We start from the raw sequence: 27,059 nt of genomic DNA, 5'->3' as shown, positions 1-27,059 counted from the left end.
ATATATCATTGAATGAAATTAACACACAAACGGAGATGAAGCCCCCCCCCCTCCCCTCCCCTCCCCCTCCTGCGGCCACAGGAGAAAAAAAAAATATCAAGAAATGTGAAACACACTGAAATTTAAAAATCACAAATCTCTTCAAATGTGTATTTTCTTTTTTACATATCAAAGCAGAGCCTCTTTATCTAGATTTATATTTTTTTTTTCATCGCCGTTGAAGTCATACGATCACGAGAAGATACTAAATGTACAATCTTGCTAGAATGACAATCTATACGTGAGAAAAGATCGAGAGAGAAAGAGAGAGAGAGAGAAAGAGAGAAAGATAGAGCAGCAATAAGATCTTTTTTTTTTTCATTTCTATCCAAATCCAGTTGTTGTTGTTTTCATGCACTACATAGGAACAGCTAAGACTTCGGTATTACTTCAGTAACGTTACACGCAGTTTTAAAAAAAGGACTTTACATCGGTTGACTTTTCTTTCTTTTTTTTTTTTCTTCCTTTTTTGGTCTTTTTTGAAAAACAAAAACTGGAAAACCAAAGAGAAAAAAAAACCCCTCCAAAATAAAAACAGCTAATTCAGAATACGTAATGAACTACAGTCGTCAACATATTCATTATCATCAGCCTCTCCAGTTATCCTTTAGGGCTTCGTGTGACTTAGCACAGCCCAGCTGTCGTAAGAATTCACAAAAGAAAGAGGATAGAGGGTGGGATGGAGGGGGAGGGAGGGGAGGCGCTCTTGTACTCCAGTGTAGACTGTAGAGTGAGTGCAGTGGGGAAACGCTGGGCTTCATTTCTAACATCCCGTTTCTCGATTGAAGCAATCATTTAAATTTATAATCAACACAAATATTACGATATGAATAAATGAATATGACTACTTTTAAATCATTTGAGTGATTCCCAATGCAACCAGTTGTAAATAAAGCCCAGGGTAGCGTGCGCTGACCTACTGATCAGAGGTCAGGTTTGCCAGCGCAACTTAAAACCATTTCGAAAAGATAATACAGATGATCGCTGGCCCTGGATCAGTTTGGAGAGAGCACGCTTCTTACCCCCGAAAGAAAGGGTTTGTTTCGACGCACTGGGCGGAGCCTTCGTCTATACATCAGCAGGCCCAGACGGAGCCACCTATAAAAACGCCGTTCTTTAACTAAAAGGCGTCCCGCTCCAATAAAGTAAACAAACTTGGTGCAAACTCGGCCGCGGCGTCCGCCCAGCCTCGAAACGAAAGGAAAACTGTGGCTACAGCCGCCGTGAACGGTCGTGAGAGACTATTTCAGTCACGCTGCCTTTTGGAGGAGGGGGGAGGGGGCGGGGGGAGCTGTTTGATGTATGGGGGGGGATGTTTGTGTGTGTGTGTGTGGACATGTGTGTTTGTGTGTGGACATGTGACATTCTCCTCAGTTCTGCATCTGCTCAAAGAACTTGTAGGTCGGGTTCTCGTAACCGTTCTGCTGCATCTTAGACAGGTGGCGCTCCTCGGGGGTGACGGCAGCATCCACCTGGAGGACGGCCAGAATGGGGGGTGGGGGGGGCGGAGTTATTGATGCATCCACGCATACATTATGCGCAAATAAACAGCTTGAACCACAAATAAACACAAACACACGCAGGTCAGCTGTTTCTCACCTCGATGACTCCGTGGTGGATGGAGGTGTACTGCTTCTTCCTCAGCATCACCAAGGTGATGACGATCACGGTTGCTATGACGACGCCTCCGACCATCAGGCCGATGATGGCGCCCTTGTTGGAGCCCACGTCCTCTGCGAAGAAGACCTGCGGGAGGTGAAGGACAGCCAGCGGTCAGGTGATTGGTCAGTCACGTGGAAACAACCAATCACAGCTCGACAATCGATGGCGTGAGAACAGGGCGAGATGTGGGCGGAGGCAGCGTCTATCGTGTTACAAAACATGGCAGACGCTTTGCCAGTAGACACATTTTCTTGTATTCCGGTGAGTGAGGGATAAATAACTTTTTTAATGTTGCGTAATGAATACAATCAGCTCTGGAGTCACACAAACACACCACGACGACTCTGTGACTTGTTTTTCATTTCCTTTGGGGGGATTTTAAATTCGTTCTTGTCGCTGTCAGGTGATTTACACAAACATAAATTCAACACTGATGCAGCAACACAAAAAAAAATAAATAAATCACAACAAATGAAGGCTTCAGCTTCTCTGCTACAGATTATGCTGCAGGAACTAAATTGCGGTGCAGGATAAAAAAAATAAATAAAAAAAATCTCCTTCTGAAGGGAGGAAAACAACTTGTGATGTGGACCTGCGCCGTCGCCAGCAGGGATGATGAGACAGACGCCTCGTCAGCTTTCAACACAACGGCTAAACTGCAGATAATTTAACAGAAAACACATCTTGACATCGCTGTGCCGCTACCCCTGCAGGGGTCACGCGCTGCAGAGCGGAGCCGGCGAGGATCCTCCGGAATAATCCTGCAGAAAGCCGATCGGGGTTACGGAGAATATCAAACGGAGGAGTTGAGTTAAGGAGGATGCTTTACATCGAGGCTGCAAGAAATGTGATAAGTAATAAAAGGTGCGGATTAAGAGATTAAAGCCTTTAGGTGAGAGGAATAAAGTGGAGGATTTGGGTTTTACTGAGGGTGGGTGGAGGTTTTTGTGCTGTTATTACAATATTGGATGAGATTAACAAACTGGGTTACAGCCTTCCAGTGTTGATACAATAACCTGTGGCTGACCAGGCAGATAACGCAAACGCTTTTAGTGTGACGCACGTATTATCACGCTAGTCTCCCCGGACACCTGTCTCCATGGTGACAACCTTGGGACAGAGTCAAGACTCGAACCTGATTTGTGTGTGTGTGCGTGGAGAAGACAGTGCAAAGCTTGTGTGTCGAGTTAATGCACCTTCATGTGTGTGTTTGTGAATTTCAGATGTGCATTGTGTGTGTGTGTGTGTGTGTGTTTGTTTACCAGTTTCTGGTGGTGTACTTCATACTCGGTGCTCTGTCTGTCCTCCGTCTCCATCCGCATCTCAGGCATAGCTTCCATCTTCATTCCAGTCACTGCCGAGGGAAGGAAAAAGTAGCATCTATTATGGATGGTGACGCTCAGCTGCTTTCTCTCCACTCACTGAAGTGGATCACGGTCGGTCGCTTAAACCGTACGGACAGCGCAGCGCCGGGCGTGAACGGGGGTGTGAATTGAATGCAGTGAGAGTACAGTAGGTATTCAACCTCTGGCTGCAGGACAAATCTCTCAACAACTAAATTTGGAGCTGTCTGACTCAAAAATACCGTCCCAACTCTACTTCTTTCTACTCTCGGTGATCAATTATTTACTAATAATTCACAACAGTTTGAATATGGCAACATTTGGGGAGACAGAAGGTAAAACACAGCTTAAAATATGATTAAATCACTGGTAAATACTGCTTAATGAGAAGCAAACATTCATAAAGCATTTGAAAAAAAGTGTCTATGAATTCCTTTTACTCTTTTCACCAGATTTTCTAAACACACAAAAGTCCGACAACACTGGGGCAGCAGTACAAACCTGGTCGGGTGGGAATGCCTCTGTCCAGACTGGGGCGAGAGTCCACAGGCTCAACTAGAGAGAGAGAGAGAAAAGGACTTTATGGATTACAGTTCTCTCAGCTTCAAATCGACTAAAATGGAGAACGTGAAGTACCCTGGTTCTCAGTGTTGGGCTGGTTGAAGCTCTCGGGGTGGATGAAGCCGACACCCCCCAGACCCAGCGTGTCCTCCTGGGGCAACAGGTCGCTCTGGCCGTCTCCCAGCTCCTGGTCGGGCATCAGGGCGTCGTTGCCGTAGCTCATCCTCACGTCCGTCTGCAGGTTGGCCAGCTGCTGGGCCATCTCAGCCTGCTCCCGCTGCAGCAGCTCTGGATGGACACGATGAGGAGGGTCAGAGGAGGAAGAGGTGGGGGAAGAGGAGGTGGATGCATTTAATTTTCAGTGATGTAGCTGAAAATATCGTTGAAGATAAATTTGCTTTGCTAATGTTTCTGTGTCAGGAATAAATTATGTTTCTTCAAAGTCCATGCTTTGAAGAAACGAATGCTGCTTTTTCTTTTTTGTGCCGTGCGTTTTGGCTGTGACCGTCTCTGAGGCAGAGACACAGATGGCTGCGTGATGCAGGCGACTCCAATAAACCCAAAAACCCACAGAAACCTTGCAAATGAGGCACCAGAGAACGGAATGCAACGGCAGGGAAGGGGTTTATCTTCTTAGCAAACGGTTTCATTCGATTCTGAGAACGAGAATTAGGCCAAATGGCTCAGATGCCCTTATCAACAACCGCAACAACAAAAAAAAAGAATTTAGAGCATTCAATCTCTCTGTTACATGTAGCACAAGCTAAACTGTGTGTGTCTTTCTGTATCTCTTCAGCATGAAGACAAATTACATGCACAACTGGGTCATTTAAAGTCACCAACTAGTACTGGACACCCACCGACTTGGTCCTGGATGTCATCCGCCACACCAGGAACCTTGTAGAGGAGCCCCAGGGACTGGTTCATACGCTCCTCAATGACACGCAGGTGAGTCAGCACCTTTTATACACAAATACAAATAAAACTGCATCAGTACAGAACAAGAATTGAGTCATCTCTTCTCGCCCTGGGTGTCAGGTGCTACCTGAGGTCTGATCTGCGCCGCCTTCTTGGGATCCACCATGCGGACATGTTCGAAGTGTTTGAGCGTGTGCTGCCTGTCCTTCTGCTCGGTGCGCAAGTACTTCTTCAGCAGGCTGAAGACGTGGCGAGGCTGCAAAAAAGAAACAAGTCCGAAATTGTGTTTTTCTCTCATTTTCTTCATCCTATCAGAGAATGATCAGATATTTTTAAGCAGTAAGCGACAGAGACTGCTGTGGACGATGCCTACCCTGGGTGGATTCTGCTGTAGCGCCGTCAGGTAGCTCTCCAGAGCGAGGCGGCGCCGGTCGTTGAGCAACGCCTCCACGCGCGCCATGTGGGTCTCCACCAGCTGCTGCCGCTCATTGGCCGCCTCCTGCTCCAGCGCCTCCACCTTCTCCTGGAAACGCTGCATTTGCACAAAGAAATGGCGACTTTTAGATCTCCGCACACGTTCAGCGGTTTTCATCTCGTGCGTTCGTGTCTCACCTGGATCACAGCCTTCTTGTCGGTGCGGGGAAGATTCTTCGCTTCCCTCTCGGCCTCCTCCCACTCTCTCATTACCTGGACAGAAGGACAGGAAGGACAAACGTCGTTTAAACTTGACAGTCTACTTTAGCTCTCCATATGTGTTCGGTCCCAGGTTGATTCTATTACGGGTGAAATGTTTCAGACGAATGGATGATTGTTTCACAGCTGTCTGAATGAGTATACAAACGATTTGATAACATCTGTGCTGGAGGTTATTGTGTGAATAATCCTTTCAGATTTTAGATGTTCACATGAGGGACTTTCTGCTTCTTAGAACCTCAGGGTTTAACACTTGGTCAAAGTGCAATGTGATGTAAACGGTTTCTCTTCCCTTTTTATTTTGCATCATCTGTGACATCACTTCCTTCCCTTCCAGCTCAACGGGTGATTTCTGTGACAAGGTCTTTACCAGAAACATTACAGTAACTCTGAGGCTGAACTGTGTGGGGGGGGTGCTGTGCATGCAGGGAAACAAAAGCAACAAACAGATAAAATCCGAGAGAAACGAGAAATCGATTCCATTAGAGCCACGACATCGTTAGAGTTCGTGTCTGGAGCTTTGGAAACCTGAACATTTCTAAAGACCATCTGGCTTTCTTGTAGAGACTGAGCCGCTTAATTCAAGAATACAATTAAAATTTAATTGGCTTGGTCAGCTCAACCAGGAGGGATTATCAAACGTACTTTTTCTGCCTCTGTTTTATTTCAGGGAAACATCTTTGTCTTCAAAGTAAACCCTGCTGTGCGGCTCCGTGTTCTTCCCTCGGAGCTGACATTATTCTTTCACGTGTTTGGAGATGATCGACTTTCAATCTCGTGAATTATTCACACGCTAACAGTATGAACTCAATAACATTCCTCCTCGTTTATTCTCTTTGTCTCTCCATCAGTACCTGGGACATCTTCTCGCGATGCTTAGCCTCCAGGCTCTCTTTGGCCTTTTGGAAGTGGGCGTGTTCGTTTTCGTCGGCAGGCGTCTCCAGGTAGTGATCCACTGCGTCGGGGGAGCTGGGCATGGCTGTGGGTACTGCATGGAACAGCGGTGGAGAGGGAGAAAAAGAGAAGGCATCAGTGTGAGAAGGCGGCGCAGCAGCTATTACGCGGCTTGGTTTTGTTTGGCCGATCTGGGACTAGTTTTGTTCCCTCTGCACACACAAACACAGACCGGGAAAAACAAACAGGGTTATTAAAGTTAGAACGAAAACAGAGGGGAAGCAGCTCCAACCGGAAGGTGGTACCGTCAAGAAGCAAACCAGCACATCCCTCAGATGACCCCCCAGTCTTTTATACGAGAGAAACAAAAGCCCTCACTCAATTATATACCTCCACTCCGCACGGCTCTCGTGCAAAATCGCCGATGCCAGAGGATATCCTAAGGCTCACAGAGCAGAACAGACTGGGGTCGATTTTTCAGGAAAGAATATGAATGTACCACAGACTGTCTGTAACACAGGTTTACTCAGGAAAAAGTTGATTCTCTGTGCTGGTTAATATGGGGGAAAGTGTGTGTGTGTGTGTGTGTGTGTGTGTGTGTGTGTGTGTGTGTGTGTGTGTGTGTGTGCGTGCGTGCGTGTGTGTGTGTGTACACCATGAGTGTTATGTGAACTTGGTTGAGTCTGATGATGAGTCTTGGTTGAGTCTGATTTCCTGTGCTGAGTGTGTTTTTTTAGCCGCTGCTAAACAATCAGTTCAACAAAGTCCCAAATTACCTTTTTCATTAAAAAAAAAACTTTTTATTTTTCTAGTACGTATTCTATTCTTCCTGAAACCCAACACAATAGTGGATTTAGCTTGTGGTCTTCGAAACTACATTAATTAATTTTTTTTATCTCCCCAAAGTGGATTTGAAAAGCAGAAGAACAACAGAGGCAGGATGAACACCACTTCAAACCCCAAACCAAAACACACACACAAACACAAACACACACCTAAACACACACCCTCTAGGCCAGTGGTTCTTAACCTTGATGGAGGTGCCTGCTCACTCACCGAACCCTTCTTTAGTAAAATAAATAAATAAATATTTTTTCAAATCTAAGACATAAGTATATGTTTTACTGGTGTATTTAATGAATTGTGCATTAATGTCACCTTATTCAAAGAACAAAACCAAGACAGTGCATGAACTCACATGAAATGACCTTCCTGCAAATCAGTGTGACTTATGCTGTTGTTATTGAGAGACCAGTTCAGGTATACGTGGCTTCACCTTGACAAGTGCTACTCTGATGTCATTGTCACAGCAAAGTCTGTTTCTGTCGTTTTCCATGCAGCTTAAGGAAGTGTTCCTTTATTTTTGCCAGCGCGAGACTAGAGTTGCTCAACTTGACATTGCAAATCATGCAGAGCGCTGACTCCCATCACGTTCCATTATACAGTACATGTAAATTCACGTTATACATATTCGTCGGACCACTTTCTTCTTTTGCTCAACATAGTTACTATGAATTAAAATATTAAGAAAGAAATCAGATGACGTACCATCATGACAGGCATAAATCAACTACTGAGTGCGCAAAATCCCCTGTAGCACAGGTAGGCTAATCGATGTAGCGTCACGTGATCACCTGCGGCCAGTGATCGCTAAGGGGGGCGTGTCACCACGAATTGACACGATGTGTCAATGAATGCATTGATTTCCTTAAGGATGGAAAAATATAAGTAAGTCTGCGCCACATCGGGAATAGAGGGAATAATGTGCGGCGAGGGGAGGATTACTGCTGAATAATTCCTGCCTGGATGGTTTCACAGCTCATATTCGTGTTGTTGGACTTTAAAAGATGAAACCCATGAAATAACGGTAATCATAGCATACACGCTCCACAGGACGGGCCCGGTTCAGCTGCAACACCCCACTTTCCCCTTTGGGGGATTAAAAAAAGGGATTACCATATCGTAACCATGGCAATATAAAGAGTTATTCAACCTCTAAAGGAAACTTCCCATGACAATGAATCCTCTGTATGTCAGCATTGTTATTAAAACTAGCTTGACACCCTTTTGCACCACTTTACAACTTCTGCTGAGACTATGAACCACTAATCTACTATCTGCACATACATGATGGGTTCTTATATTAACCAAGACACTGGGAGACACCTTGATTCACTTAAATCTAGAATAGAAATAGTCTTGTCTGAGTTTGATCAGATGTAATTAAGAAAGGGAAAGTCTGTTTAGTGCAAACAGGTTGGAATCAGAGACGGTGAGTAAAGGTTAGCCCAGAATGGAGCCGACAAGTCTAGAACAGAAGCACGCCAAGCCAGTAGGGGTGAGGTTAGAGACGAACTGGAGGTGAGAACGCCAGCAGGCCGCTGCCGGATGGACTTACTGACGCTGCTGCAGACAGACAGGCAGTACTCCTTCGACTCAAAGTTATTCCTGTTGCCTCCACAGCCGCCGTAGATAAACTGAACACAGTGCCCCTTCTGGTGGTCAAAGTACCAGCGGGGCAGCATGGCCCGACACGGACCCGTCTCCGCTTCGGCCCAGCACACATCTTGGAGGACACACACACACTCGTCACAACTTCATTTTACCTGTCTTTTCTTTTTAGCTGTGTGTTCACCTCTATACAAGTCAGGGAAACGTTATAAAACAGAACAGGAAGTGTGACGTAGCTGAAGTATTATCAACGCTACTTGGAATTTAAGTCAAGTGAGATTTGACCATAAAATTTAAAAAAAAATTACGCTGGAACAACCAATTCTGATTTTAATGGGACGTAGCTAATGAAAGCTCTGTAATGATAAATGAGCACAATAAGAAAAATGACAGCTGGAAATTAATTGGTGAGGAACGTTGAAGTTCAATTGTGTTTAGCAAAGCATATAAATGCAGAGAAAACACATTTTGGATGTTGTACAATTAATCTTGTTCCACATAAATCTCAGTGCAAAGAAAACTGTCATTTGATTATTTGATCTTCGCGTTCCTCCAGATGCCCTCAGACTGAATACAAGGAGAGCTAAAAATGCATCAGACGTCTTCCTCACCTTTGACTACCTCTTCCACAGACTCAGTGGTGGTGGTGGTGGTGGTCGTCATGGCAACATTGGTCGCAGGCTCGTCGTCGTCGTCGAGCGCATCGACAATATCCTCGTCATCTTCTTCCTCCTCCTCTGCCGCTTCTTCGTCCTCCTCTCCGTCTCCGTCCTGGTCGTTATCCAGCACGTCCTCCTCCTCCTCTTCCTCCTCATCCTCCTCTTCGTCATCTTCTTCAGCTACTTCCTCCTCTTCCTCTTCTACCACAGATGGCCTGGTTTCCTCTTGCTGCTCCACTGGCTCCGGCTCACGCACCATACTGAGAGGGAGGATGTGATGGAAAGGAGGGAGATGGGGTGGGGGGGAAGGTGAGGGAGGGAGACATATGGTGAAAAGAAGAGAAATTGAGGGAAGGTGAGGGGAAAGGGAAAGAGTGATGATGAGATGGGGAGGACAAAGACGATGAATGAGAGGAAGGGAAGGACAGTTTAAATTATTACCCACATGGACTTTGCTTCTAAGGACAGAAAATTATTCCTTAGAGCGATGTGGAAAATGAAAGTGGCAGCTTCTACACTGTGCACGCGTGTGTGTGTGTGTGTCTACCTGTTATCAGAGTAGTCCGTCTCTGCCCCGCCCCACCACACATCGGAATCATCGGCGTCCTGCTCGGCGCTGTCCGCGTCATGTTCCGCCTCCGCCGGACAGCAGACGAACTCCACGCCTCTGAAGCGGTCGATGCCACATGGCAACAGCATCCCGTAGTCATGGAGATTCATGGCGCGGTCTCCGCAGGACTGAAGCCAAACAAGATTAGATGAGCAACACCTTCTCAAATCTTAGGAACCTTAGTTCCACATAAGCTTTTAGTCTCTGAAACGTAAAGGAACAAGAAATGTTCTCACCTCCTTGGCTACGGTGTGCCAGTGCAAGTGGCTCTCGCATTGGTTCATCCGTTCCTGGTGCAGGAACTTGCACTTGTCGGGAACCAGCAGGGCGTCGCTGACAAATTCCCCAACTGCACCGCAGACAATATTCATATTTAGCACTTATATGTGAAGGGCAGCTTCTACGAATCAGTGATAACTGCCACGTGACTCACCCAGGCAGCGGTACGGCACCACGATGTGCATGTGGCTGCGACAGTGTTTGCGTCCCTTCTTGCACCAATTCTGGATGCTAACTGGCTGGTTGGCTTCCACCACATTGGTAATCTGCAGCTCTGGGTACACCTACATACACAAACAACGTCGTGACAGAGTTTTCTTCAGCGGATTTTCCGGAGACGGTTCAATCTTTTCATTCCTGGAGCGTTCCATGATGCCTTTTCTGCCTGGCAGACTCGGATGTGTTTACCTCCATGTACCTCTCAGCCATGCATGACATCTGCCTCTGCATAACATTCTGAATTGACGTGTCATCTCTCTCCAAATGTTTCGCCTCTTTCGTTTCCTCCTCTTGGGGTTTTCCCTCCCTTCCTGTCATTTCCAATGATAATATCTCTCTCACACATTCTTGGTTTCTCACATTTTTTAGATTGGCTCTTCCTTTCAGCTTCGGATACGGAGATCCTCAAAGTTCAGAAATGTCTAGCTTACTTTTTTTTAAAAACATATTTTCCAATGTTACCAAAAAGATTTTTTTGAAGTTTTCTTTTTAAACACGATAAAATGGTGATTTGGTTTGTCGCGATGATCCAGACTCTTTGCTGGGAGCAGTTTTATGTTGGAACTGTATTTTCTATCAACCACTGAGTCCAATGCTTTTGACACTGAAGGATGTAAACATTTAGCGGCATCCTCCATGGCCGATGTTACATTAGCAAATCTTAATTAGCTCTTCTCTCATCCGTGACTAGACGGACGCTTCACTCTGCACAGAGAGAGGAGAAAATGATGCAAAAGTTTTTCATGATTACTGAAATGAGGCATCACAGAAGAGTCTAAAAATATTTTTTTGCTCCTTCGAGTTTTCACGTTTATTTTAATTAGGTTTATGAGACAGCATCAATGACAACTGATGAATAACGGCGCTACAGGTAATGCGGCTACAGGTTGCTTGGTGTCACTCGGGTTATCAGCGCTAACAATGGAAAAATATGCTTATCTGTGATTAGAGAGATTTACATCTGCGTCACCTCCTCTTATCAGACTCATGACAAGTCATGAGTGAACGGTGAGCTTTGGTTTCCTTTGGTCACACAATGAGGTCGCTGTGTTGTTCCTGTGTTTGGTTTGCGCCACACTTGCAAAATGAATCACGTGGACTTAAGCAGCTTGTTTACCGAGTGGAGTTCTGGCACCATGTCATCCTGCCAAATTGGGAATGTTGGTGAATAAAAACAAATCTGTTTGCAGTCCCGAACCCACTCGCTTTTCTGTGCCCTCCAAAACCAGCAAGAACAAACACCACATAGTGGTTCTGTACCCCACACACACACGCACTATGTTTTATTGGTGTAGAATCTTAAGAGCGCAGAAACTTCTTTTCAACCAATTTTTTTGCTCAGACTGCTGTTTGAAAATAGCCCAAAAGGTTCCACAAAATGACTAAATGACTGAATCAGACAATTCAATTTTGTTTGCTGTGAAATTAAGCAGCTTCTCTGTTACCTGCTCAATAATAAAAACAGTAATTTGTACGAGCGCGTCACCCTAATGGCGGAAACGTCGATTATCCGACTGCAAAACGCGACTAAAATATCACAAAATTTATCACCCAGGCTTATTGCTCATTCAAGACAAAATAAACTCCGGGTAATAACCGTCTGAGGGGAAATGACTTCTGGAGACTAACTAATCTCTGAAGATACCAGAGAGACAATCAGTTTTAAAACCATCGTAACAATCTATTGCTGCTGAGTTTCTTCTTAAGGTCCAGACGTGTTATTAAACTCTGACTACACTTATATTATAAAGATCTTATTCAAAGTTCTTTTTACGACAATTAATAATCATCTCATAAGATCTCCTCCAAATTAAAAGCTCCTCATCATGTCTCTGGAGAGAAGGCTTTTATTTTGAAACATCTAGGAACTTTAAATTGTGCTACTGCCATTCTGTCCTATTTTATTATTTTAATTTCTAACCTAAGAAGAAGAAAAAGTTGACCTGAAATAAAAACACAACGTGTCGGATGTCCTGATGGATTCTGGAGGCACCACACTCCCATTCATGGGCTCAATGGCAGCGGATGCTGAGTCAGGTCTGACACACGGCAGTAAAATGTGATATACTGGTCTGGGTGGTGTTTGACTTCATCTCCAAATGGTTAGAAAGTGTTCCATTTTTCAAATTGTGTCTCAAGCCGATATAATGTCATATTAAATCACTATGCTGCTATTACAATTTTATTGTAGTTTTGTCTCCAAATGTTCTTTTATGGTTTCGATTGTTGCCTAATTTCATACACCTTTCTTATTTATTTCTTACTTTCTCTACTTATTTCTGTCAATGTGCTGAAATTGAAAGTTTATTATATCTTATATAACCCATCATTTCTACACCCCTTCAGGCAGATTTAATAAACATACAATAAAGACTCATATCAGCTATAAACAGTAGATTTATTTGACTGTATAATATCAGGCTAAATTGATTCTGTAGCTTCTGTAGCTTAACATATACACACTTGGAATACTTTACCTCCTGGCAGTACTGGAGGATGCCCTCCTTTGTGCCAATGCAGCTCTTGGTGCTGGAGGGGTCCGGCTCCCACTTGCCACTCTGAACGTTGATGTGCATGTTGAGTTTCCCGCAAAACATGGCCACCTGGGGCTCCGCGAGCAGACCCATAGAAACGTCTGTAGGCACCTAGGAGAGGAGAGACAGACCAGAGAGCGAGGGGATTTAATGAGATATACCATTCCTGTTAAAACACCTTGAGCACTTGTGCTAAAAAATGCTCGATGGATGTAATTAAATTTTATTACTTTGAGAGGGGGGGGGGGCGCAGGAGGAGACGAGATTAGCGTTAGATGAAAAGTAAGATGAGAGGAACGGGGAGAGAGAGACGGGTTCGGAGAGAATGTGGAAGGAATCAGACGAGACCCAGAGACGGGCTGTAGTGTTCAGAGATGCATCTTTCTCTCCCAATTTCATCAACATTTTGATTTGATCTCTCTATTCATTAAAATCAAACTCGTAACCATGGCGATGCTGCTAACGTGTGTGATGCATTGGTTCATATTTATTATTAGGAGTTGCCCAAATGAGGAAAAAAAATCTCTTATGCTGGAAAAACAAGTACAAATGAGGCAACAAAAAAAAAAATCAATACCTTTAGAAGAATAAATTGCCTCAAACAACTGGCCGGAGGCGGCTTGATATTCCGTTGTTTATGGCACACACACACACCAACTATCTGGCCTTGCGACGCCGACTATGGGAGCTGAGTACATCTACGTGGCCATGAAAGTTTAAAGAGTTCTTCCAGGACAGTATTGTGTTTATATAACCTCTGTTGACTCATTTTTGGTTCATTTCTCTCCGTTAGTGCCACACATATTGAGCACAACAGCAGGGGTTGTTGGAGGCATGAAAAGTGTGCACGAGTGGGAGAAAGAGAGAGTCCGCCATCGGCATGAATGTATTAATTTTTGTGTTAATTTAAGCTCCTGAGTGTTGGTTTGTACCTCTATGTGTGTGTGTATGTGTGTGTGTGCTGTTGCTGTCTTCCTACATAAGGAGGATTTGTGCTGAAGTTCCCTTAGGAGAGGAGGTGCAGACAAATCGCTGAATGTCTGTATTGTACTGGCAAATGAGCTAGAACAAAACGGGAATAGGAGTGAAAAAAAGAGAAGGAGACAGTGGGAGGGAGGAGAGGGACTGCTGCCATTGTGTGCTCCCTAATCTTGTTAATGGTTTTGAAGGCCCTGGCAGGCAAACAAATGTTGTTTTGTGAGATGGATAGCATATTTTTGTCCTCCAGACTTGATTTTCTCGGAGCAGCCAGGGGCTAAAGTCCTCTAATAGGAGAATAGCCTGTGGAGGACATCAATTTGGAAACATTTGAAGCTGAAAAACCAAATCTTTGAATTGATTTAGCACCTCCACAGTTTATCAGCTTTCACTATAAAACATTTATACACATTGACTGGATTTATACAGTTGGCATGACAAAACTGCAGATGGTAGATGCTAGTTTATTTTCTATTTACAATCTGTGTTCATAAAAGCCAGGAAAAGCACAACAGAAATCTTGCATGGTTAACATACAACCCTAAATCTATCAGATTATTTACCTATTTTAATGGTTACATTATTTATTACATTATTATTACTTATTATGTTTGTAGAGTTTGGGGTCTGGATAGAATAATTATTCTAATATAATGCTGAACGGTTCTATCTCGCAGCATTTTCTGCTAACCACAGCACTTTAAAGCTTGCAAATTTATTCTAAATGGAGTGAATTCATATTTTTTTCATACTTTTTTCTCATGAACTGATTCCATAGAGGCTGGTTTACTTGGACTGACACCAGTCCTCCATAAGGTTTAGGTTTGCTAGCAGTCGTCATGTTCTCTATGCAGCGGTAGTTTAGGGACCATTGTGGTCGTACATGTCAAAAGCAATGTGAAAACAGCCTTAGCACAAGCCAGTAACCTGACCGGTAAGTACTGCACCTGTAAAGTTCACATACCGTCGCACACCAGCGTGACGAACCGCAAACTGCAGCAGCACGGAAATGAGTAAATCCCTCATGCACTGACTCACAAAGTCCTCCAGAAGCTCCTCAGCTTCAACACATGGCAACTTGACCCTGGTGGCTGAAAGTCGTGACCCCGGACCATCTGCACCACATGGGGTTATTGAGCTTGATTCTACCATCTGCGAGCGAGCAGTGCTAACAGGGGGTGAATCAAATCCCATCCTGTTCATTAATAGTTAAATCCCAAGGCTAACCGAGAGCAGAAAGTTTTAAATTATCTTTAAAATGTAGCTCGCGTGTGTGCCTGTGTGTCCTATCTTTTGAATAACCCACTTTCTGGATGCAGGGTGTCATCTTGACCAAATCTTTGCCCCCTCTAGGGCGTCTCCCTGTCACTTTTGGACCCAGAGATAAACTTGGTTTCTCTCTGCTGGAGGCATAGGTAGGCAAATCTGTCCCAACTGCTTGCTGACATTCAAATTCTTTGCGCCATCCCCTTTTGGCTAGTACATCATAGCCTCACCAATTGCTCTTCCTTTTCCACCCATTTGCTATCTCACTACCGCTCTGTCTGATGGAGGAAGGGAAGGTGGGGGTAGCTTTTCCTGCAAGCTTATAAATCAATCCAGGGATGATGGCGAAGGCAGGGGAGGGAGGAGGAAGCGAGAAAGAACAATAACCACAGCGGCAAGAGACGAAGAGAAATTGCAGAACAGATGAAACAGACCATAAGCCTTCAGGCTCGGACAGAAGGTCAGCGCCGTGTGAGACAGACAGGATGAGGGGATGGACGGTCGGAGACGGAGAAAGCAGATGAAGGAAATCTGACAAGGAAAAATATAGAAAAGATGGGTGTCAAAAAGAAAAAAAAAGGAGTTCAATACCCGGTACTGAGATTCTCCTGGCATACAAATAATCACCGCATTCATTTTGGCTGTAAATCTTCTGACGACAAGAGGAAATAAAGGATTGCATAAAATTTGCATTTATGTTTCTCGTAAAGAAAAGATAATGACAGGACGAGTGAAAGGTTTTTGATTTGTTTTCTTGTGGCAGCTCAGGGAAGCTGGAATCCACCCCGAGTGAGCAACAGATGGACTGAAAGAAAGTCAGACTGACAGATGATGAGAAACATCAGCGGCAGCGTTAGACAAATGCATTTTAGAGCAGACCCCAGGATCCCTCGCCTCCTTCTGTCTTTGTCTTTATCCCATCTCACAGCTCTGCCAGCCTGCCAGCCGGTGATTCGGCAGCAGTAATCTGGGCACTGAGGATTAGGATGGCAGCCTGGTCAGGACAACCCCCCCCATCGGTCTCAATCTAGCATGATCGCCACTGCTGGAACACCGGGGACTAAGCCAAGGGAAAGGATGCTGATGCTATAAGAGATTGACCCCGAGAAGATAGTCAAATTAAAGTCAGCAGAAAGCCAAGTAGCATCTTGCTTGGTGTGCTAATTCTACCCCCAGCAGAAATTACAAGTCATGCGACTAAAGTAGTGATCCATCAAAAACGTTTTCCAGCTCCTGACTGCTTTGATTAATCATTCTATCGGTAGAGATACCTCCAGAGTTTGATAAAAATGAGTAAGGAGTCGCAACTGGGGAAGCCAGAATAAAAAAACCCCCCAAAATAATTAACTCCCAAACTTTAACTGCTAAATTAAGCTTCATGTCAAAGTCGTTTGAGTTTGGATTACAATGAAAGAAAATCGCAAACCGGCAATCAAGTAATGAACTCAAACAACATGAGTAGTAAAGCGAATCAAGTGTCATTTTTGGAGACGGTAAACCAGGACACGATTGTGTTATTCGTGAAAAACAGGCGATCTATTTCCAAGTCATGACCCAAACTGCATCCAACCAAACTTGAGATACCTGCAATGCGATCTTTCCTTTTCATAGATGCTCAAGCTCGAGGGGTTACTCTGGTATACTTTTAAAAACTGAATAAATTGTTCAGTTTATCGGCAGAAAACATACAAATATTTTGTAAAAATATCAACCAGCTGGTGCAGCTGCTGAATAGTGATTATTTTTTTTGACATTGAGCTGAATATCTTTGGTGGGTAGGACAAAAGGAGCATGAATACGGGTATATCACATGGACACAGCAATGCGTGAATCTTGCCTACATGAATTGTGCTGTTTAAATAAACTTAACCTGACATATAATCTTTTACAAGCTTGGCTTGTCTCTGTATCGACTTCTTTTGACTGAAAAACGCAAATTAGCTATAAACTCATCCAGAAAAAAACCTTTCAGAATTTGAGTTTCTGCCTCTCCGCTCTCGCTGGACCCGACACTTATTGATTTATTCAAATTTACGGCACTGGAAAAGATGCCATACATCTTCTTCGGTATGTAAATCGCCGACCATTACTGTCTCAAAGTCGCTGCGTAAAGAGACTTGCATAAAATTTACGGATATGTGTGAACAAACGCTCACGGTCGGCACAAAGTCCGCTGTGATGAGTATAGAAAAAAAAAAAAACAACAGGAAAATGTTCATCACACATTACAAGCAAACAGGAGGGTGGGGGTGGGAGTGTCAGAATATAGATATATTGCATCACACGCTTACAAACTGCAAACACACACACACACGGATACAGTTTAATGCATTCATGTAAGCGTGAGTACACACACACACACACATACACACACACACACACACACAAACACACACACACACACACACGATCTTTGAAGTGTCCCCACAGGAACTGGTCCTGTGGTGCTATTAATTGTACAGTCTTATCTGAGTGGGCCAGGCCTGCCACGGGGAGTTGGGCGAAGTGTTGGTGGAGGTGGAGTAATGGGGGGGGCACTGCTTTAGATCAGTCCCCACCCCAGGGGCAGACTCCCTGGAGAGCAAAATGTGTTGCAGGAGCTCCAACATCTTAAGCAGATATCTTTGGCTCTATCCAAGCTTGTAGTGAAGAAAAGCCCTTTTTTTATGTCCACGCGGGGACTTCATGTACCACACCCACAAAACAGCAAACCGGTGGATGTTAGAGACCCTAAACAATACCTAGGATACACAAAAGTACCTAGGACTGCAAACAAAAGAGGAACACAATGCAAAGAATGTCTTTATTGAGTTAGAATTTTTGACCCGTTTGCATTATGCAACACAATTCAGATGTTTTGCATGGTCTGGGTCGCTAACCGATCGATTGTCAGTGCAAGCATTGTTGTCTGAGGGTTATTTACGAGGTGCATCACTATGGGAATTTGTTTGCTCGGGGAGGAAATGTAACTAATGGCTGGGTTAGATAACACCAGGGAGGAGACATGGAGGCTCGACACGGGAGTGAATGTACAAACACACACACAGCGCAGTCACCTTGGCAGGCAGGCCATGGTGTTACTCAAAACCCCACTGTGGGTGCAAAGTTATCCCCCTCTAGTGAATGTGTGTAACGCTATCTGAGCCTCCAGATCCAGTCGGTTGTGCGTTTCACTGATTACAGGCCAGCCAGGCCTCCTCCCTTCCCCCCTTGCATTCCCTATCGGCCAAAAGTTCAATTACAGAGCAGATGTAAAAACAGACAGGACGCTTTCATCAGAGAAATAAATATACCAGAACAAAACAGAAGCTCTGGTGAATATGTGATGGGGTGGAAAAAAAAAGGCCAGTGGATTGATGGCCTGGCTGGTCCTGGAAGCAGCTTCGCCAACGTTTTGAGCCACGAAGTGAAGAGAATCGTGTTGTAATGAAAACCAAGCTCTGCTCATTTGGACATTTCTTAACTCCAAGTCAGTCTAGGGGGAAAATCGATTCCCTTATTTGTCGGGCATAAAAAGACCAAGCAAACATGCTGTGCCCCCCCCCCCCACTCGGCAGTCCTCGTCCTTAAAAGTTTCCACTGAATCCTCAGGAAAATTTAGGTTAATGCAAACCCTTTCCTTTTTTTTTTTTTTTTACATCCAACGTGATTATGGTCTGTCTCGGGGGGAACGGTTACCCTGGAATTAGCATCTCAGACAAATCTGCTTCAAATCTACTTAGAAGTGTGTAAAATAAAGTTTTTGACTTCTGCCCACTTAATTGGTTTAGCTGTGATGGAGAGACTCCCATTTTTTTCTTAGCTATAATCACCATGGATGCAGAGCTTCTCGCAACCCTGAGGATCTGCTTGCTACACACTCCCTCCGTGCAGCATCGTTATCCAAGTCACCTGGGAGGGGGTATTTCATCATCAGGGCTTTCAGAAGGGATAGTGTGTGTGTAAGGGAGGATGTCTGCTGTGCATTGCAGGATATTGCTTATCACAAAGTCTAAAGCAGTGGAAACTGCCTGAAGTGGTGTTCAGCTTGGGGGATAAAACACAATTAAATCTTGTTTAATACAACAGCAGATCGTGAAATCAATCAATCATTGTCATAAATCTGAAAATGTAATTTAAAAAAAAGGTGGTGTCTTACCTCTGATGTCCACTTTGCAAAAATAGCACAAAATAGTTTTAAAAAATTAAAAGACCACGAAAAATCAACAAAAAGAAACACAACTCTGGCCTGGTCTTTGATGGGATCCATTTATGTGTGTCTTACCAGCAATTTCCCAGCAATGACACTTTGGATTTGAATGGATGTAGCATATTGTCCCAGATTTCAAATAAGGCTAAGGATCCTTTCACAACCAACTTTTTTGGACTGGACTTCCTGACTTTTCAGTTTGATCTGGACCAAAATAGCAGCCAAAGTCCAGATCAAAAAGGGCCGGTCTTTAATCCAACAAAAAAAACAAAAAAACAAAAACTGAATTCTGGTTCAAAAACAGCTGGTGATGCAATCAGTAAAAGTGATGATCTGGACAGGAATTTGTGCAATCAATAATCAACTACAGTTGATGACAAAAGGATGCAGGGATGTTATTGACAGATATTTATCTCTCAAACGAACCAAATCAAAAGGTAATGGAGGAAGGAAATGAAGCGCAAAACAGAAAACTATATTTAGGGTTGATATTTAGTTGTCACGAGCATCCACTTGGAATCAAGTTCATGGTCGATGAATGTTTGCAATCTTCACCATCAGGACTGTGACCTCTGGACACTTGTTGAAAGGGTCATGCTCATCTAGTTTTTTATTTCAGCTTTGTTTAACGATACTGTAAATGAAGAGACTAAACTCTAAAATGAGTGATTTGAAGTTACCTTGTTGTAATTAATATTATCAAAGACAAAAAACGTCCCATTTGACAATCACAGAGGAGTATGTTGTGTTGGGGTTTTCCTGTAAACCACACAGTCAGTTCGAACATGGTGGAGTTTCTAGACAATGGTTTCTCTCTCTCTCTCTCTCACACGCACACGCACACACACACACACACACACACGCACACACGCACACACACACACACACACACGCTGGGTGAGTCCTGCATCCCTCCTGTTTACCGCACAAATGTAGGAAGTCCGCTTCTGTCACCGAGACCAAATAGGAAACGGATCCAGAAATAGAAAGGCAGTCAAGAATACCCGGTCCATTTCTTGACGCAAACCTCCTTCCCACTCCTCTCTGATTTACACCCACCCTTATACACACTCACACACACTCACAACTTGGCATTTTAAACGTGTTCCAATTTCACACTTGGACTCAAAGAGCGCTCGCCATTGACAATTGATAATTTGTTGCCCGATTCGTAGCGGCACTCGTTTCAAAAACGCTGTGAACTGTGAATCTCATTCTGAGAGCGTGCGGCCCATCAGAAACATGACGTAGCGATGACACAGCATTCCTGAAGAAATAACAAGAGTGAGAAAAATCACTCTGGTGGAGAAAAGGTAGGAGAAGGTTGTAAGGAATGGTGAGACGTATGATAGAAATAACATACAGCAGCCTAATTATAGTCCAGGCACCAGGCACTCGGGGAAGATTCCAGCGCTATGGCAACCCTGAACACCCAGGTCGGTGTAGGGAGACTGGGAGGAAAGCAGTGAAGAGATGAGATCACTCCTGTAAAAGGAGAAATAAGGTTTTCAAAAACAACAGCCCTCTTGGGTATTGTGTGTTGAAGGAGGAGATGAAATAGAAACACGTCATCGCTGATCGTGTATTTGAAATAATAAGTCCAACCTCTGCTGGAATCAAAGGAGCGCTGAGGCTTCTCGCTGTGCATATTTAATGAAAAAGAAGTGCTGGAAAGATTAAAAAATGTGAGAACTAAGAGAAAAGGAGTCCACATTTGTGAGTTAATTTTGGGTATAAATGTATATATGTTTACAATTCTAGCTTTATTCTCAGAATTCTAAAGTAAGACAATAATGGTGTAAATTGCAGTCTCGGGATTCCAACTTCTAAATCAGACTTCTGTTTATTTATGTGACCCTAATCTTTTATTAGACTTCTGGGATGACACACACAAATAGAATGTGTGTTTTCATTTGCAATTCAGCTCATGTAATGAAAACAAAGCAAGTATTTAATCGAAACCACATTCTTCTGATACTTGCACTATCTCAAGGTCTTCTTTCTATTCCTGCACTTTCTGAAAGCCTCCTGACCTTTAGTTCTGGAACACTGAGAGAATCTGGCACGTCGGTACATGCTGTGTTTGAACTACGCACACAGATGGAAGAAAATCTTCCTCTTAATTCCAAGCATGAGAATGTGAATGACAATATCAAAGTTATAAAGTTAAATGCCATCTCTGTCACCACAAATCTGTTCAGATTTGGCTATTTTTATTGAGAATGGCATTTGAATTTGCTCGATCAATAAATCCTTTTCGTTATTTGGCCTTTTCATTGACAGGATGGGAGCCCAGAAGGGTCAGACACTCAATACATGCTTTTCAGAACAGTGATATTAAATATGTTTAGTGATGCTGTGGTTTCAGAGTTATTTCTGGAACATATAAAATTGTATCAGCCTGAATGCACTTGAAATAAAATAAATATGGAGGTGGAGTCGAGACCTCTGCTGGTCTCATCTCTAATAACTTTAGCGCTTTAAGGCGAAGCTTTAGTTCATTACACCAGTCTGGTCTGGGATCCAGGACTTGGACCGGCTGCAGCATTAAGTCAGACACATCAAAGCCAGGAAGGTCTGACTCATAATGTATGGATGACAAACACACAAGGATTGAACACACTGGCTGCAGCACCATCCGGTCGTCACATGGGTGTGAATGTACACACCGCTGATTTACATACCAGTTCATCCACCGCATGCTGATAATGTTGCTAAAGTGTGACCCAAAAATGTGACTGTAGAGGTAGCGCTCAACTTACCAACATTCCACTTACGAACATTCAACCAGCGAACATTCTGAGATACAACCAAACACTCGCAGCTGTATCTGACTATTGTCCTGCAGTTCCGCTTTCTGCCACAACCCCAGGATGCACTTAAAAAAACTAGTCAAGAATTCCAGATGATGCCTGGCAGTAGATAATGGAACTACAGTATAATATAATGTATACTTTGATTCTTATTGTTTGGTAACATGATTCTAAAAGTTTTCAAGTAATTTAAGAATCCAATATTTGTGGTGGATATACACTACGTCAAGTGAAATGATTTTTATTTTTCCGTGTATTTGTTTGAAAATTGACGTATAATTGAGAACAACTTACCTCGAAACAATCTGTATTTGCATTTTTTTGCCTGTTGTTTTTATGTCCTTCTTTCTTTTCTTGTAAGTCTTGGGGAACAGTTCTTTGGTACTTAGAGTAATAATGGCATTTAAACGACCTCAAAAGGCATACATTTAAATGTAATTTTAAAAAACCCAAACAATTCAACTTATGAACAGCCTCCCTGAAACAATTGCGTTTTTATGTTGAGACTACCTGTATTGGCTTTGGTCAGATTTTAACCTGTTGCTTCTCATCTGGACAGGAGGAAAGTCAGTTTCACACACAGCAGACCACAACCTTAAGTGAAACACCTAAGATTAGCGTACACGACTGCCATATGTTCATCTTTCTCTGGATGTATTCTCTGCAGCTGCTGCCGAGTAATTGAGGAGGTCTAATTGAGGAGCAACTTGTTTCTCTGCTTATTATTCTGTACCGACGGCTGCTTACTCAGCAGTGAAGAGCGTGTCTTCGTGGCGCACTGCTGATATTTACAGATGGAAATAACACTGTGATGGTGATGAATAGTGTTGCCTGGTGGGAAGGGTGAATGCCGTATTCCCTGAAGACTGTAAGGCAATAAAGCTGGCGATGTGCACGAGTTTGACCTATTAAAGATAATTATTAGGCAGTCATAAAGAGGCAGAAGAGAGAATGAAGAAGATGCGTTTTTGGACTGACTTCTCTTAGACAGTCATAACATTCTGTGATCTTGCTGGATTATTGACTTTGTTTCAGTCCAGTTAATTAAACCAATCTTAAAAAAAAAAAAGAAGGTCTGTTGAATCCATGATGACGAGTCAAGCAGGTAGAAGTTTTCATGTTGCATATTGCGTCACACCTGATTGAAGAACACTAGCATGCTCTCTAAAATTGACATACTGGGCTGTCATTGCTTGAGCTATCACTCAAGGAAATTTATTTTTTGTTGTGTCAGACAATTGTTGGATGTAACCGAAGCTTCTGGTATCGTATTTTTATCTAAGACCTAGTTACAGCAAACAAAGCAGGCCTTTGAGGCATGGACTGACCTGCTACCTGAAATTTAACAGATTCCTATCATACTTTTAGAAGCGGAGGCTACCTTTAAGCAAAAACACAAAGACAAAAAAAGCAACGCATACTAGCTAGCTAGCTAAAACCCATGCACAATATTCACAACCAAGACTCAGTACAAGAGTTGGACGTTTAGCTCCAAAGACAGAGAGAACTCTGGGACTGTGACAACAGAAACAACAGTATCAAAAGGCCAGGAATTCTTTTCTCCGGGACAGACAGAGGGGGATACGGGTGGAACATTAATTTGGAGCGCTAAAACGTCACTGTTGCTGTTGACACAACTGAGCTGGACAATGTGTGCCATTTGAGTGAGGAACTTTTACAGCCCTCCTTTGACAACACCGACTGGAAATGAAGGAATAATAATAACATGTAAAAAAACCAATTACTGACTGGCATAGTTCTGAGAACTCAGTGTGGTCAAAATGTCACAGGTATTTCATTTCTAAGAAACAACAGAGAATGATGAAATTAGAATCTACTGTTTTGTCTGCTATAAATTTATTTACTATTTAAAAATCAATGGTGGTCATGAGGATGTAGCCTCCAGCAGCTTTATAAAATTTTATTACATACATGCTACATCTAAGGGAAACACACTCGTCATCATTAAGGATGCTTGATATCAACTGATTTAAAGGAATGGTTGCTGTCCAGAGCCTTTCATCCACCCAAACAGACCGGTTACCCTGCCCCGGGAGGACAGGAAAGAGATCCACGATGTCAACCAAGGCCAATTGTCCAGTACTAGGAAAATTAAATGGATGAACTGGGCCGTTCATTTCAGCTCTGCGCATGCTTTTAAAAGATTGTAATCCAATGGTTTTATCCAGTTTGGGGAAGCAGCCACGATCAGAGCAAAGGGTCCCCTTTTACCAAGTCAGTAAAAATGATCAGTCCATCAAACAGAATTCCAGAGATTGGGAAATTAAATGGTTAATCACTGGGATTAGCTTCAGATGACCTGAATACAGCATGGCCATGAGAAAGATGCATTCTGGTTCGAAGTGATAACTTTGGCAACAAGACAAGACAGGCAACAGTGTTTGCACTAAAAGCGTAGCTGTATTAATGTTGTGTGGCTTTCATCCGCAAACTGAAACTGCAGTGTGAGCAGCAGAGAAGATCCGGAGCGAAGCATCGGCAGCGCCAACAGACATAATGGCATTAAACTAACTACTAATAAGAGGATGGGGCTGGTCCGCCCCGGGCTGAAAGACTGCAGTATGCACACAAACAGACTGCCCGCACCCATCCAACAGCCATTACCCAAGGATTTAGAAATACACAAAGGCTGGCATCCAACTCCCACGCTCCATAAGGAAAAGCAGCTTCTTAGAGCATTGTAGAGGTGTGTGTGTGTGTGTGTGTGTGTGTGTCTTTGGGGTGGTAAACAAACCCTAACAACATCAAAAACATGCAACATCTCATGTTTATACCTGATTTAATCTCACTGAAACTTTAACCAAGGCCTTCTATCATATTTCATCACACGGACCTTTGGTTTCTATTTTGTAAATGTAACACAAAGATCGCTTCATGTGACATAAACAATGGGATCCTATGCACAATGAGCTGCCAAACGCTCTGATTACAGGCTACCTGAAGGAAACGGTGGTCAGTTGCCACGTTTCTGACTCATCAGAAGGGGGGAGGGAAAAAAACCAGCTATAACAGCAAATCACAAGACCTGAAGAAGCATAAAAGCAATCGTTTGGCAACATCAACCTTGGAGAAGTAAAACCTTTATCAATGACACAAGCTGTAATTGTTAGAGAGACATGAAGACTGAACTGCAGCTGCTCCATAATTGCAGGTCCCATTTGAAACAATGAGGGTGATTACAGGAATTTCTATTGCGAGGAAGCAGAAAGAAAAAAAAGGAGGCCAAAATTTCCGAACAGTGGTTTGAACTTAAAATAAGTCATTAAAATAGACGACCAAAAAAAAAAAAAAAAAAATCCCCTCTGACTGTTTTGCTTACAGTTCCCACAAATGGTTCTGCAGCATTGAACTGTGAGCTGATATGAATCTGATGGACGCATAAAATCAAATTTTAAGGAAATGTGGACATTTTTATTCCTATAAAAGGAGCAGCATTCGTGGTATAGACGCTTGAAAAGAGAAATGATTGCGTGCAACTACATTTACCGTTGAGGCATTATTCAAATATACCTTCTAAGGTATTCACATTATTACAGCTTCACTGATCTGAACAGGCTAAGGGCTAACAATGATCATCACAGCTCCTGTTTGCTTCCCAGTCCTCCGACCCTTGATAAATGCTGCAGTGCACCGCCGCCATCTTACTTCTATTCTCTTCTCTATTCTACCATCTGACTGAAATATGAGCGACAGCGTTCACATCGTGCGTTTTTCCACGGGACGCAACCATTTTCACGGCTTCGTTTAGGCAGCTTAGCCCAGATCGCGGTGTCACGCCTTCATAACACGGAAACTAAATTGCATATTGACTTATTGTCATTCCCAAAACACGCCCACTCCCTCAAAAATCAGCCCTCGGGATATGGAAAATTATCCGATACGGTTTTTCGATTATTCCCAATAAAAAAAATAAAAATCAAAATCGAATGAGCTGTAATGACGAGTGGATAAAGGTGTTTGAACGCCATGTTTACATTATAAGTGATGGTGAGGCATTTGTTGACGAACCAAACTTGTCAGGATTTAAATGAAAAAAAGCAAGTTTCTTCTTCTTCTTTTTTTTTTAAAAGAGGAGAAACAACTTGGATAAAGCTTTAAATTAAGGGTGTCAGACATTCTCCCCATTGTCACACAGACTATACATCACCAAACAGCCTGAAAGCGAGACTTTGTCAGACAGAAGGTAGTACGGGACGTCGAAAAACGAGATTTCTTGTGCCTTTTTAGCTTTCGAAAACGATTAATTAAACATGGAACAATAGTAAAAATATTATTAAGTATGTTAATTGATCCTTATGTGATGTACCTATCAGTTCGTCGTCTCTGATTTAGTAATATTCAAGTATTCGCAATCAAGGTCAAGACAGCTCGATTTTTAGGTACACTTCCGGTTGAAACCTTCAACGTAAAATTTTGGACAGCGCACGATATGGATTTGTCTTATAACAAATTAAACAAATTCGCTTAGTTGCACTACTACAAGCGGAATTTAATTTGAACTGACTTCGATATATTCGCAATACGTCAAAACCCACCGAATAAAAAGAATCCAAAGCTTTAACGCTGAAGGTAAATCTGTTAGTTTTCCGGTGTAGCTGTAGCTAACTCTAGCTAGCTTCACTCTGCTGAAACGACAGAATGGTGGAAAATACTTAAAATTCTCACACACAAAAAAAAACGCGTTTCCTTACCTCGGCAGCCGAAACCGACACCGCCAAGGCCAGCAGCAGTAAAGCCACTCGGTCCTCCATGTTGTTCCGCTGACACGACGCTCCTACAGGTCGCGTTTCACCGAAGGGTTTAGAGGGCTGGAGACGGATGAGAGTCAGTGTGTTCAGTGCCGGTGGCTCCTGTTGTCTGATGGTGAACGATACCGAGGCTGCACAGCTGCTCAGCGCCAGAGCACGTGACCACAGCGGGACTGGGATTA

At 43.3% G+C, this 27,059-nt stretch overlaps 1 protein-coding gene across 3 annotated transcripts; it reads right to left on the bottom strand.

Moving 5' to 3' along the window:
• Positions 1–411: 411 nt before the first annotated feature.
• appa (amyloid beta (A4) precursor protein a) lies at positions 412–26,954 on the bottom strand. Of its 3 annotated transcripts, none has more exons than XM_068309652.1 (17): positions 26,821–26,954; positions 12,806–12,973; positions 10,264–10,393; positions 10,067–10,179; positions 9,768–9,958; positions 9,173–9,480; positions 8,509–8,676; positions 6,071–6,204; positions 5,136–5,210; positions 4,897–5,055; positions 4,651–4,779; positions 4,466–4,565; positions 3,681–3,893; positions 3,546–3,599; positions 2,964–3,055; positions 1,639–1,785; positions 412–1,511 (listed from the first exon to the last, which is right to left on the bottom strand). In XM_068309652.1, the coding sequence occupies exons 1-17, from the start codon at positions 26,878–26,880 to the stop codon at positions 1,410–1,412; spliced, it is 2,343 nt and encodes a 780-aa protein (XP_068165753.1). In that variant the 5' UTR covers positions 26,881–26,954; the 3' UTR covers positions 412–1,409. The 3 variants fall into 3 exon arrangements, with proteins under 3 accessions (XP_068165753.1, XP_068165755.1, XP_068165754.1); XM_068309654.1 differs by lacking the exon at positions 26,821–26,954 and adding an exon at positions 15,541–15,561; XM_068309653.1 differs by lacking the exon at positions 8,509–8,676.
• Positions 26,955–27,059: the final 105 nt, after the last annotated feature.

This window comes from Antennarius striatus, chromosome 24 (genome assembly GCF_040054535.1).
Source record: "Antennarius striatus isolate MH-2024 chromosome 24, ASM4005453v1, whole genome shotgun sequence".
NCBI classification, from domain to species: domain Eukaryota; kingdom Metazoa; phylum Chordata; class Actinopteri; order Lophiiformes; family Antennariidae; genus Antennarius; species Antennarius striatus.
The sequence above is the reverse complement of the archived record's forward strand: the minus strand, read 5'-3'. Positions and strand labels throughout refer to the sequence as shown.